This window comes from Xenopus laevis, chromosome 1L (assembly GCF_017654675.1).
Source record: "Xenopus laevis strain J_2021 chromosome 1L, Xenopus_laevis_v10.1, whole genome shotgun sequence".
Classification (NCBI taxonomy): Eukaryota; Metazoa; Chordata; class Amphibia; order Anura; family Pipidae; genus Xenopus; species Xenopus laevis.
Genome location: NC_054371.1, coordinates 90,666,416 through 90,681,020, shown reverse-complemented (window position 1 = coordinate 90,681,020; position 14,605 = coordinate 90,666,416). Strand labels below are relative to the sequence as shown.

The window sequence follows — 14,605 nt, the reverse complement described above, 5'->3', positions numbered from 1 at the left end:
TAGTGGTGGGCCAGGAAAAGCCCTCATGCCAGAACCAGTACTGAGGGGGGCTAAGCTGGTCAGTACTAAGGAGGAAAGGCTGACCGTACCAGGAGTTGCTCCCAAGTCAGATAGCAAGAAAGTTTTTCCAGAAGTCCAGAGTATTAAGGACAAGCCCAGTGGTTTCTGCCAACCCAAAACTAAGCAGGTCAGTGGAGACCAGGGTGGCATCAAGGGGTTGGGAGGCTAACAGCTAGTTTCTATGTCTAGGCCCAGGGAATGGGAGATTAGAGATAGGCTGGAGGGCCCCTGAGTGAACAAGCTGGGAGGAATAGGTCAGATGCCTGAGGAGAGCAGTGATTACCTACTATGCAAACCTGAACTCTGTCCAGAGACAGTGCAGATAGAGGCAAAATGGGAAGTATACCTACATAAAACCAGTCCAGTACCTGGGATTATACTGATATAGCCCTCAAGGAACAAGACTTTAGACCTGGGAGGCAACCTAATCCCATGGGGAGGGGGAAGCCCAAGGAGTGAGAACTTAAAGTTCCCAGCAAGACCCTCAAAGGTGAAGTGAAGGTCACATATAAGGTATACTCAAATATATTTATCCTCACAGAACCCATACCTGTTGTACCAACAGTATAAAAAACTGGTGATGGGTTCAAGGCAATTTCAGATTTCAAACGAGTCCAAACATGACTAGGTACATGACTAGGAACATGACTTTGGTACTCTGTGTATTAGATGTGGATATCTGAGCAGGGGCAGGTCACACAGTATTGATGTTTAGTATCTATGGAATCCCTGAGAGAATTAATAACCAATGAATATAATATCATCTCTCTCCTATGTTCCTATAAGGAGTTATGGTCATTATATTCTTGGTCCAGAACCACTCACAGGAGGTCATAAAAACTCAATCTGTGTCCTGCTAGGCCACACCCCTTGCATTCCTGAGGGATTTACTTTGGAGGACCAATTGCGATTGGAAGTTATCCCGTTTGTTTCCCCTTGCCTCCAGGACTAGGAATTCTATATGTTTGAAGTTAAGTATAGGTTTTCCATGTTTTCCCTTTTATTTTACAACTGTTTGTAATTGTAATATTATTGAATGTATGTCTCTTTTTGTAACATCTTTTTGTATATTGCACTGTTATAGCTTTTATAATATTAAAGAGAATTTAATAAGATTGTCTTTGATTCTCTAAACGAACCTAGCCTGAAAGAGTGTAACTGTGAGCCTTAACCCTCTGCATGCTGAAGTACTTGTTGAATCAGTAGGAACTGACTATAGTGAGAGAGTGTTTAATGCATTGGTGTATTGTGAGTTATTACCTGTTAGAGAGAACAGGGGAATAGTCACATTAGGTTTCTATCGCCTGTGAATGATAGATGGTGGCAGCGAATGAGTTTTGTGGGTGTTGGTTGGTGTTTGGGGTTTTGTGTTAGTCTAACCTTTGTGCAAGGTGTGTGAGAGTGAGTGACCCCTGATAGCCACACCTAAAGTCACGTGCGGTTGGAAGTACCGTGTCCATGACAAACACCTTCAGCACACAGGCAGCAGTATAGACCAAGTGGCAGATCATTTCACTAATGTGCCCAAATATTACTGCTACGGTTACTCGATTCCTGTAATTTAATGTTAATGGTTCAAAGGATGTCGGGCTGAATGGTCGGCCCCACATACTTTCACTTCACCAAATCTGGCCCTTGTTGCAAAAAGTTTGGGCACCCCTGATTTATAGCCATTTCACAGTCCAGTTTGTACAACTGCTATTTTTATGCTGAATTAAAATTAAGTCAAGGTTTTCCTACCTACCTAGAAATGCTGCCATGTTCATGACTTGGCTAAACACACAGCTTGCAGGGGGCTCGTCGCCTGCAATACTATAAAATATAAAGCAGATGGTTATAACTCCAGCATTATACATTAAATATATTGCAGTCAATCCAGTTTAAGTAGATTAATTTACCTTATATATGGAGGCCTTTTTGTGGGTGGTCTGCTATAGTAAAACAAGGATAGTAAAATCAAGATTAAAAAGTGGAACGTGTACTTACAGTATTTAAAAAATATGTAAAATAGAATTACCTGTCTAAGTTTAAAGGAAAAATTCTGTTGTCTTCTATGGCAATAAAATATCTGCATAAAAAAATGGTTTTAAGAATATGAATAAGTGACACATGATATAATCTACTGACAACAATCAGCCCATATGCTGTAATCATTGCTGTGATGCTTCGAAACAGTTATATTGCATATATTCTAAAAATACCACCTAGGGTTTTACTGCCCATTTAAAGCAAACTCTGTGATGCTGACTATGCAACACATTTTAGCTATGCTATTCAATATGAACTAAAGCTAATATTCCTTTATTTGAATTCTGAGAAACAATCATTTTAGTGTTGTTTCTAAGGGGCAAATTTACTAAAGGGTGAAGTGACTAACGCTGGTGAAAATTCGCCAGTGTGACGTCTTTCGGTACTTCGCCAATTTACTAACGGTCAATGGCATAACTTCGCTAGCGAAGGAGATAGACTCTAGCGCTACTTCGTACTCTTACACCAGGCGAAGTTTCACTCTGGCGAAAGAGCGTTACTTTGCAAATTCACTAAGATGCGGATTTTACTGAACGTCAGACTTGCCTTCGCCACCTCAGACCAGGCGAAGTGCAATAGAGTAGATAGGACTTCCTCAAAAAATCCCAAAAAACGCTGGTGATAGGCTGCAAAAGATCATAATTTTTTTCTGGGGTATCCGGCTTCCCCCTTACATTTCCTAACATATGGCATTCAACATTTCGGGAGTGGGGGAACACCCTCCCTTCATCAGGATACAGTTCTTAGTGCAGTAACCCATTTAAACCCAACTTTGCCAGCGTTCGGCACCCTGGACGCAACTTCAGTTTTAATGAATTAACGTTGTCCTTGCGAATTTTCGCCTGGTGAAGTGTGGCAATGTGAGCAGTCGCTGGCGAATAGTGGGATAGGAACCAGGAAACTTTGGGTTTCTGGCTCTGTACCTTATCCATGAGGCCAGGTAAGCAGCTAGCAGGCTTGTTTTTTATCTATCACCTGGCCTGCAGTGTATTTCCAGCAGCAGCCTAATTGGTGAGCATTGGTTTTTATGAGCACTGTGGCATTGCCTCTAGCTCTGGTTCCTGGCTCTGATCTGAACCTTGTACCTTGCCCCAGCCCTGCTCTGCTTTCCAGTCCTGTCTGCCTTGTCCTCGCGCCTTATCCTGCTCCTGTCCAGTCTTTGATCCAGTTCTGCTTTCTTAGCCTGCACCATCCTGTTCCAGTCCTGGACTCCTGACTTTTCGCCCTCATCTGTCTCATCCTGGCCTTTGCTCTCTGTGTCCCATGTACTCAGCTCCTGTCTGAAGGAGTCACCCTTTCCACCTCTGCCTCCACAGTGCCCCTTATCTATTCCTGACATTGTCTTTCACAATCCCACTTTTTTATGTATTCATGCATTCACTTACTTCTGGAAAAAGGTTTTCATCGTATGATTTTCAAGGAGTTACTTTCAAAAAATTAAAAAAAATCTCAAATTGAAAAATTTACATTTTGCCTAGGACAACTCCCACTTTACTTGCCACTTTTAGATGTCAAATTTTACATTTGAGTTTTTCAAGTTTTTTGTGCTTAATAAATCTTTAACATTCATGTTTTGGAAACTCTCATCTGAATTTATGAATATTAATTAGCACATGAAAAAAAAACTCGAATTGCAGTAAAAACTTGAATTCGAACATTGATAAATCTGTCCCGTAGTACACTTCTCATGTGTCTATACATAGATGCATATTAAGGCAAAAGTACAGATTCCTAGCATTTTTTACCCAAGTGTATTAAATACATCAACAGGATTAAGAAAGGTTTTAAGGGATTAATACTTTGAGCAAGATGAATCTAAAAGTGAAAATGTAAACTTGTTCATCACAAAAATAATACAGTGTAAAGATTGAACAGCACCATCAATTCTTGAGTCGTTTAAAACTTGAGTCGTTCAAGCTTGATAAAAGGCTGCATGGCCTGAAACGTTGCGGTGATGCCCACAAAAGCACAAATAAAGGCTTTTTAAACGACTCAAGAATTGATGGTGCTGTTCAATCTTTACACTGTATTGTTTGCCAATGGGAAATGGCCATTGCAGAACGTGCACCATCCCTAAAGAATATTGAGAATCCGTGTGCTGATTACTCTTTCTCCACATCACAAAAACAATGTCTAGGATTCCAAAAGTGCAAAGTGTGACTTTGCCAACTTTCTTTCATTAAGTGACTTTTCAATGTTTATAATGTGGCTTTAAAAATTAGATGCATCTATGTGACATCATTAAAGGAATCAGCTTGCCAGAACTAAGAGGGATCACTCCTCGTGCAGAGTGCCCCATATATACATATAATAAAATAAAGCAATATATCATCAAAATGTTGTATACTGTTTTTTTAAATGGGTATACACTTACACTATCCATAATCCAACAGCAGTGAACACAGCCATTACAAGAGGCAGGAACATCCATACACTGCATTTCTTTAAGTCCATCCTGGTTCTGTGAATAAAACAAAAGTTTGATCTAGACATGGAATGCTGCCTGCTAACATGTTAATATCCTTTCATCCATATTATTGATGCTAGTAATGTGATTAGCCAGGTCCAGAAAGACCTTGTTGTCTCTGGGACTGGTTAATATTCCTCCACTCCAGCCCAATCTCTGCTGTCGCTGCGCTTCATGTAGCTTCAAGCCGGTGGAATGTCCAGCTACAGGGAGATCCGCTTCTCTCAGCCTGCAGGGAGCTGAGAGCAGCTGAGTCAATGCTCTATGTGCCCAGAGCCTAACACATCAGAATTTTCAGTTGAAAATATGCAAGTTTCTGCCATGTTGTGGTGCTGTTTGATTGAATGGGCTGTTGCTGTTAAACAGAATGATAAGATAAAATAGAAATGCCCTGATCCTTTGTCAGCTTGGGTAATTTTACTAATAAACTGGGGTGTCAGACACACTCTGCAAAATCTGCATGAAGATAACTCAACAAATCTCCATTAAGAATTATTTTCTTTTGCAATAGTTAATAATTTGGGGTGCAATGGGGCCTAAAGACAAAATCTCTGCTCCAAGCTGTTACAATTCGATACATTAGCTGGCTGCCTTTGCCTCTACTGAGCATGCCCCCCCACCCTATATGAAAGGCTAGTTTAGCTCCATAAAGCTTCTTTTCCAATATGATAAATTACTTTTTGAGTTTCTTTTTTAGCTTTTTTCTAAATGTTTTTTAAATGTTTTAAAAAATACATTTGTTTTCTTTGCCCACCTCACTTTTTTCCCAATATCATTAAGTTCACCAACTGTGTACACCATCACAGCTTTAATATTATTATTTACACAGATAGAATCAATTGGGGTACCATGGGTGAATAATATACTGTACCTCCAATTCTGTTGCAAGTGGGATCAAGTAAATAGTTTATGGGTCAACTGAGTGCTATAAACATCTTACTGTCTGAAGTCAGACCTTAAACTTACCTTAAACTTGTTATAATGCCATCCAACATTAGTTATTAATAGTAAAATAACTTTGTGGTACGTGTAATGATGATACTTTAAAAACCTTTTCAGATCTTTCTTCCAGGTACCTTAAAGGATCTGATGAAAGAAATGTGAGAAAAAAAGACTAGTGAGAGAACAAAAATCTTAATTCTAAAACTATCAATGAACATCTTAAAGGTAAAATAAATAAAGATTATAGAATTAAACATGCAGTTAAAGTATTAAATTGCTGTAATATTAGCAAGCTTGGTCACAGGATTAAAAAGGTCATATAAAGGCTATTAGACTTTTTCTGCTCTGGAGAAACCAGAGATACCAGCATAAATAAATGCATGGCCCTTGGATAGAATAAACAACATATTTAATAACATCCTTTATTATATTTTAATCATAAATAAATGCATGGCCCTTGGATAGAATAAACAACATATTTAATAACATCCTTTATTATATTTAAATCATATACTGCTGGACAAAAGGAACAGACAGAAAAAGAAAACAAACTATTCTTAGTTTCTGTGTATATAAGTATACAGTATGTCATAGTATGTATAAAGAGGAGACTAAAAACTATTTTTCCCACATTGTGTAGTTAATTTAAGCTGTATTTTTCAGACTAGTAATATGAAGAAATGTGTACTAATATAAACGGATATAGTTCACAATCACAAGCAGACCCACTCTAGTTGAATTGCCACTGGTCTCTAGGCTCCATTTTAGAGCATACAGACTTGTAGCTATACCTGTGAATTTAAGGGGTGGGTGGGGGATGCACACATACTTCCTCCATTCCACCTTGGTGTTAGGATGCTGCTATCTGGTTACCTTGCCATTGTTCTTTTGTTTGGCTGCTGGGAGGAAAAAGGGAGGGGGGTGATATCACTCTAACTTGCAGTAAAAGCAGTAAAGAGTGATTGAAGTTTATCACAGCACAAGTCACATGACTTGGGACAGCTGGGAAATTGACAAAATGTCTAGCCCCATGTCAGATTTCAAAACTTTCTTTGTCCTGCTTGCTGCGGCTCTGTCTGTGCCCAGTAAGTTAAATCAAATATAAAGTGCTCAGGCATGATTAAAGGTGCATTCACTGTGCAAAAGCCCCCCTATCCCTCGAGCCTCCCATTGTGCACCACTACTGTGCCATGATCACTAACGCTGCCATAATGAAGGCCCTGCCCCATAGAAAGCTGATCCTACGAGAGCATACGCTGACTTTTGCCTGCTGTTACCTGGATGTCGGGTCCCATGTAATTTCCCACAGCAATCTCTTGCCTCCCTGAAGATGCATTACCTGGGTGCCGGGTCCTAAGTGATGTCCCTAGAGATGCCGGGTCCCACCTGATGTCCCTGGATGTCGGGCCCCAAGTGATGTCCCTAGAGATGCCGGGTCCCAAGTGATGTCCCTGAATGCCGGGTCCCACGTAATGTCCCGCAGAAGGTTCGGCTGAAGTTCCGCATGAAATCCCCTGCACGTTGTCTATAGAGCCGTCTTGCTTTCCTGTCACTCCTGGGACGCAAGCGTCAGAGAACACGCTGCAGCAAGATTATCTTGCTCTCTCTACACAGCCCTAACCGCTTACTGCGGTTGCACACTGCAAGCAAGTGCTAACGCTCGATGATGTGCAGGGGATTTCAAGTGATTTTTTTCTTCCGAACCTTCTGCGGCACCAACACACCCTGGCCTGGAGCAGCAGCGGGGAATTGGCATGGCCGGATTCCCCTGAAGGCTCCGGGTTATCTGCAAGGTGGATCCAGCGGCCCTGTGCTTGGTGCCCATGAGAGACGAGAAGCTGTAACACGGAGCCAGGAATGTCCGCGGAGCCACGGGGGTAAATAGGAAGCCTGTTGCTTCCCCCTGGCAGTGGACAGTTCTTTAGTTTTGCTCAGTCACACGCTGCAGGGAACCTTCTGCGGGACATCACTTCGGACCCGGCATTCAGGGATATCATGTGGGACCCGGCATCTCTAGGGACATCACTTGGGGCCCGACATCCAGGGACATCAGGTGAGACCCGGCATCTCTAGGGACATCACTTAGGACACTGCACCCAGGTAATGGATCTTCAGGGAGGCAAGAGATTTCTGCAGCTTCTTCAGAATTAGCTGAACCCTCGTGCGGGAAATTACATGGGGCCCGACATCCAGGTAAGAGCAGGCAATAGTCAGCGTACGCTCTCCTGGGATCAGCTCACTATGGGGCATAGGGGGATGGGCACAGCAAGAGTCATGCAGTATGGGCATCCCCTCTGCCTTATAGCCATGTTGTTATATGGACAGCGGGATAATCTGACCTTCATCATGGCAGCATTAGCGATCATGGCACAGTAGTGGTGCACAATAGGTGACTGGAGGGATAGGGGGGCTTTACACTTTATGGATGAATGAATGTGCCTTTAATCATGCCTGGGCACTTTATATTTGATTTTGAGCTGGGACCCGGCTGCAGCACTGCAGCTGGTGCGAGGGCTATAGACGTGACGCATATTTTAATGACGTCTATTACTCGCCTTTAACTGCTGGTGCTGGGGGCTTCTTCAGTGTGCAAACCCAGCTTCAGCCATCACTATCTACATTTGCCACAGGTGTAACCCATTCCCACCTATACCTGCAGCTCCTGTTATGGACAAAGCTCTATAAGGGAACAAGCATAGTATTAGACTCCTATAGAGCATATTACAGAAAAAGGGAAAATCCTACTCACCTGCAAATACAGCCCTTGTGCCCCAAGCCCACTCTTACACAGAGGTAGTAAAAGGGTGACTAAAGCTGCCATAGGCCAGGGCGATTTTGTTGCAAAGGAGCCCTTGACCAGACACACGTGTGTCCACAGCTCCCAATTGCCACAGGCTTATAATAAACCTCTGTGGGACAGCTATACTGAGTCTCTAAAGCGGGGATTCTGCCTATGACTAAGTGCTGGGTAAGCATGAAACGTGTTGGGCGTTAGAGGGAATACTATACATGTTTTTTAACTACTGATGTGAATAAAATATATATTTTTTACTTAATAGCATGCTTTGGAGAAATTATTGAGTCTCTAAAGCGGGTAAGACATGAATACATCCCAAAAAAGAAAAATTTCAGAAGAAAATAGAGAGTTTAATTCTGCATGGACAGATTCCTTTGCATTCACTGTCAATGACGCTGGCTTGCCTGTGTGCTTGATATGTGGCGAGAAATTAGCAAATAACAAAAAATGTAACGATGAAAGACATTTTCAAAACAAGCACTTAGCATTTTCAAAAACGTATCCAACTAAAGATGAGCAAAAGAGAGCAATTTCGGAACTATTACGGAGAGTTGAGCAGAGAAAACATACTTTCAAGAAGTGGATCAACTCTCCAAACTCAACTACAGCTGCTAGTTTTGTGGCAACTCATGAGATCGTGAGGAGGGGGAAGCCATTCACAGATGGAGAATACATGAAAGAATCGTTCATAAAAATATCAGAGCATCTATTCTCCGAATTCAAAAACAAAGAGGAAATTATTCAGAAAATTAAAGAAATGTCTCTATCTGCAAAGACGGTGAAGGACAGGGCAATTAGAATGGCAACCAACATCACCAGTAAGCAAATTGATGACATCAATTCAGCTCAAGCATATTCAATTGCCTGTGATGAGTCAAGTGATCTAAACGATATTGAGCAGACAGCACTGTTATGCAGATATGTGAACTCTGATGGGCCGCAGGAAGAACTGCTTGAACTAATACCGCTAAAGGGCCAAACACGGGGACAGGACATTTGTGAGGCTGTTTTGAGTTGTCTAAAAGGAATAAACACCGCTCACCTTGTGTCAGTGTCTACTGATGGTGCACCCAGTATGAGAGGAGTACATAAGGGCTATGTGAATTTACTTTAAAAATTGCTGGATCGAGAGCTGATGATGTTTCACTGCATCTTGCACCAAGAAGCACTGTGCGCTCAAACATTCCCCCCTGAATATGTGGAAGTGATGAACCTCGTTATTAAGATAATTAACAAAATAATTGCAAATGGGTTAAACCACCGACAGTTTTGTTCATTGTTAGATGAAGTGGAGAGCGCATATTCGGATCTCCTGCTGCACAACAGAGTTCGTTGGCTGTCAAGGGGAGATGTGCTCAAACGCTTTGATGTTTGTCTGGAACATGTGAAAACCTTCTTGGAAAGTAAAGGCCTCAGCTATCCCAAACTGGGAGACCTTGATTGGCTGGAAAAGTTTGATTTCATGGTGGATATGACAAGTCACTTAAACACGCTGAATAAAAATCTCCAGGGAAAGGGAAGCACGGCCCTGCAGTTGCTGGAGGATGTGCTGACATTTGAGCGCAAGATGACAGTGTTTGCCAGAGATGTACAGAGAGGTACGCTCTCTCACTTCCCCTCCCTGAAAGAGTTCAAAGAAAAGAACAATCACATCATAAATTGTGATTATTTACAATGTGCAAATATGGCAATGCAAGCTGCATTTTGAGAAAGATTCAGCGAGTTCAGAAAGGAAAAAAACACTCTGTCCTTCCCTGTCACACCTCTGGACATCGACCCATCCCTGCTGGACATATCCGCATTCACAGGGATAAGTCAGCCCGATCTTGAAATTGAACTGGCCGACATAGCGGATAAAGACTTATGGGTGTTCAAGTTCAAAAACCTGACATTGGATCTCGAAGAAATCGCCTGTCAGAAGGCCACTCTCGCTAAAGAGCACAAATGGAATGATGTTGAAAACCTTCCCAAACCTGACAAACTTATTTTTGAAACATGGAGTGCCATTCCGACACGTATATGAACATGAAAAAGTATGCATTTGGAGTCCTGTCCATCTTTGGCTCAACATACTTATGTGAGCAAGTTTTCTCTAACATGAACTTCATAAAATCCAAATATCGCTCCCGCCTCACAGATGAGAGCCTACAGTCCTGTATGAAGATCAAAGTCACATCTTACAGCCCCGACATAGGAAAGATCAGCATGGAGCTTCAGAAACAGAAGTCACATTAATGAGAACACTAGCATTTGACTATTATTGAATTCAGTGTTTATTTCAAAGTAGGCCTACACGTGCTTATTGCACTTCTGTTGGTTGTATTCTGTTGTTGTAAAAGTTAAAATAAAAAAAAGTAACTTTAAAAAGTTTATAAGCTGTGTTATGTTTTGTGGCTCCAGACTATTTTTCTTTATTGGAAGAAGGGGCAAAATGGCTCTTTTGATAGTAAAGGTTGCCGACCCCTGTCCTAAGGGAATATTTGTACTAAAAGAAAAAGGATGCGGAAATGTCTGCTGGATGTTTTGCCACAGAAAATGTTTTGCTTTAATTGGTGTTCAACAACATTAAAAATTAACATGTAAAGACAGGGGACCCAGACTATGGGCCTGCTGTAATTTCCCTATCACCAGTCCATACTGCAGTTTTAACATTGCTGCCTACACATGGCATGTGATGAGCTAACGGTGGATCAAGTGGGAGCAGCACCTGAATGGCTGCTGGATAAGCCACTTATGTAAAAGAAAACCTAGTATATCATAAAAATATTTTGTTTAATTTTGTTAGTAAAGGCAAAAACAGTATACCAATACTGACAGAGTTTCTTTTATGTCTCTAAGGTACAGGCTATTGCTGTGCTGAAGTATTCCATTACTTAAGCATAGTGCTAGTGAAAACTCCAAAGACATTAGACTGCGTCCTAGCAGTCCTTCACCTTTAAATTAACTTTTTATATGATGTAGAGAGTGATAATCTGAAAAATCTATAATTGTTTTTTTATTTTTTATTATTTGTGATTTTTGAGTTATTTAGTTTTTTATTTAGCAGCTCTCCATTTTGCAAATTCAGCAATCTGTTTTCTAGGGTCAAAATTACCCTAGCAACCATGCATTGATTTAAATAAGAGACTGGCATATGAATAGGAAAGGGCCTGGATAATAAGGTGAGTAATAAAAAGTAGCAACAGATGAGGTCAGTGACCTCCATTTGAAAGCTGGTGAAAGTCAGAAGTAGACAAATAATTTTAAAAAACTGTAAAAAATAAAAAAAAGAAGACCAATTGAAAAGTTGCTTATATCTGGCTATTCTATAACATAATAAAAGTTAACTTAAAGGTGAACCACCCCTTTAAACCAGCAGTTTAGGCTGTAAAGTGTACAGTGAGTCAAATAGACCACAAGTTACAATATTCGCACCTCCACCTACAGTTACTAATGTACTTCTTTAATGATTTCTTATCCCCGTACCAATATATTTTTGCAATACCAATAATATGGGGCCCATTCATTAAGTTCAAGTGAAGGAATAGAAGAAAAAAAACTTCGAATTTCGAAGTGTTTTTTTGGCTACTTCGACCATCGAATGGGCTACTTCGACCTTCGACTATGACTTCGAATCGAACGTTTCGAACTAAAAATTGTTCGACTATTCGACCATTCGATAGTCGAAGTACTGTCTCTTTAAGAAAAAACTTCGACCCCTAGTTCGCAACCTAAAAGCTACCGAACTCAATGTTAGCCTATGGGGAAGGTCCCCATAGGCTTGGCTAACTTTTTTTGGTCGAAGGATAATCCTTCGATCGTTGGATTAAAATCCTTCGAATCGAAGGATTTAATCGTTCGATCGAACGATTATTCCTTCGATCGTTCGCTCGAAGTAGTTGCGCAAAATCCTTTGACTTCGATATTCAAAGTCAAAGGATTTTCATTCCCCAGTCGAATATCGAGGGTTAATTAACCCTCGATATGCGACCCTTAATGCCTTTGCCCCTATGTGTAAGTCAGGAGTGCAAGTGTTTACTGTACTGTTTAGGAAAAGTTTTTCTATCTCCTTTTACAATGTAGTTATCAATGTTTGCTTCTGACTTTTGTAAGACAGACTGTAGGTGATTGGGAAAGTTGTAGCCAAACAACCTGAGACAGTTGCAGCTTAGAAATGTCTAAGGGTAATAGCCCATAGGGCTGCAGTCTAGTATGTATTTGTGTATGCACTTCTGGTGGGCTGGAAATGTCCCACCATTTAGCACAAAACTCTGACAATATAATTATTATACTTGTATATCTCAAGAATACAATTTCATGATGCCAAGAGATATTTTATAACCTTGCAGTGTGCCACATGGGAAGCTTATTTCCCATTCAGCAGAATTAATGGAGGGGAAGCGGCTCTGACTGCCACAGTTCTTCCTTATGAGATTATATCAATTTTAAACATTTTCACACCATTAGCCTTAGATTTAAGAGAACTATACAATGACTTTTTTTCATGATTTAGGAGAAATAGTGTTGCAATGAATTATTAAGTATTATTTTTGAACACAAGTCTAATTTACCCCTTACTTTCTTTCACAATCTGAAATGTGTTATATAAAACAGTTTGTAATGTCCTTAACATGCATATATTTGAAAGGCGGATTACACACAGCAAAACGGGGTCTAAAACATGGTAATTTTTGGCTGTAGTTTTAAGGGGGACCTATAAAAGGTGTTATCTTGCACTTCATCAGATTTTCAAAGAGAAAGCATATGCATCTAAGATAACAGGAATTACAGCAATTTGATGAGTTCTTGTCCGTTGTCAATTATGGCAGTATCTTTCTGAAAAAGTTGCTTGTAAGCACATTATTAAGGCATTTGACTCCGAGGCTTGACTTACATATTTTAAGTGTTATTTGTATTACTTCTTATATTTCTTGTTTCAGCTTGTCATGAAAATAACTGCCTACTGCAAGACCCTAGCATTCCAAGGTAGAGAGTCAAATTCAGGACAAAATGCTAGATAAATCAAAAACACAATATAAATAAAAAATGAAGTACCAGTATGGATTTTCTTAGAACAACATACAGAACCACAGTATAGCAATTTTTAACTTCTAATAAAAAGAAAAGAGTCTTTATGTCATTGAAATTTACATTGATATTGTTGTCTTCTGAAGGGATCCAATACATGTCAAGCAATTAACACCTCTTTTGCCATCATCACATGTTATAAATACCCTTTTGAAACTTTGGTTTCTTGAAGCTTTCCAAAGTTATTTTGGAAATGTATTATGAAGTGTGTTTATCTCTACTGTATAGCAGGGAGGTCTTATCATTTGTTCCCAACCTAAACTATTTTAAGTGTTCCATAGGTTGTTAAAACTTATTTGGCACATTTCCTATCCTATATTTGACAGCTGCATTTTACAAAGTGAGCTAACATTGTAGTATGTTGTTCAACATTATAAGTTATTCAACATTTGCAATTTACATTTCTATATAGTTTTCATAGGATTCAGACATTTGTCCCGTTCTCTCAAGTAGCACCAAATCCTACAATGAAACGGTGTTCTCTGTGATATTTTTATTCTAGTACTAATGACGGTTAAATTATTTATGTGACATTGTTGTGACATTGTTTTATGCTAGAAAAAAAAAATCTTTAAAAATGTAATATGCTGTTTACTTCCTAAGTATTTAATCCACATTCTTAAAAGGAGAGGTAAAGGCCTATTAAATAAAAGCAACTTTCCAATATACATTAATATTATGCAGAGCCACCGTTTGCAGCAATAATTGTTCACATTAATATTATGATTGTTGTGTACATCAATTTTCCGGTTGTTCCAATTCAGATCTGCATTTTAACTGGGCATTTGAAAATGAGCCAAAACATTTTTCCAATACAGATTATCTTGCAGTAGTTCTCTGTATTTTTGCACAATTCTTAAAAAAAAAGTTAAATGCCCAACCAGTGGCTTGTGAGCAAAATGTTCACCAACCCCTTGGATGTTTCTCTTAGTGGCCTCTCCTGACTTGGAGGCAAGTTTTGGTTGCATAAAAACCAGGTGTATTGCCAAACAAACCCTCCTGTAGGCTGCCAGTCCACATAGGGGCTACATAATTAGCAATCATGGAATTTATTTTGAAACACCCAGGAACATTTTTCATGCTTGCATGCTACCCAACTCTTTTTACATCTGAATGTTTCTCACGGGTAAAAAAGGTTGTAGACATAAAATTTACACTCTTTAATGAAAATGACTTAAGCTTCTCTCAGGTAGACATAAAGTACAACCTCTCCTAAACACAATATTAGATTTAATGCTACTATG

General features: G+C 39.9%; 1 protein-coding gene across 3 annotated transcripts in view; it reads right to left on the bottom strand.

The window, feature by feature from the left end:
* The window catches only part of tmem150c.L (transmembrane protein 150C L homeolog), a 65,612-nt gene that overhangs the window by 13,137 nt on the left and 37,870 nt on the right, over window positions 1–14,605 (bottom strand). For all 3 annotated transcript variants that reach the window (XM_018253107.2, XM_041591195.1, XM_041591198.1), the window contains exons 2-6: window positions 5,522–5,641; window positions 4,463–4,549; window positions 2,078–2,128; window positions 1,959–1,991; window positions 1,805–1,872 (exon numbers count right to left, since the gene is read on the bottom strand). In XM_018253107.2, the coding sequence (XP_018108596.1) occupies window positions 1,805–1,872; window positions 1,959–1,991; window positions 2,078–2,128; window positions 4,463–4,549; window positions 5,522–5,550 (268 nt within the window). In that variant the 5' untranslated portion in view covers window positions 5,551–5,641. The remainder of the gene's footprint in view (window positions 1–1,804; window positions 1,873–1,958; window positions 1,992–2,077; window positions 2,129–4,462; window positions 4,550–5,521; window positions 5,642–14,605) is intronic.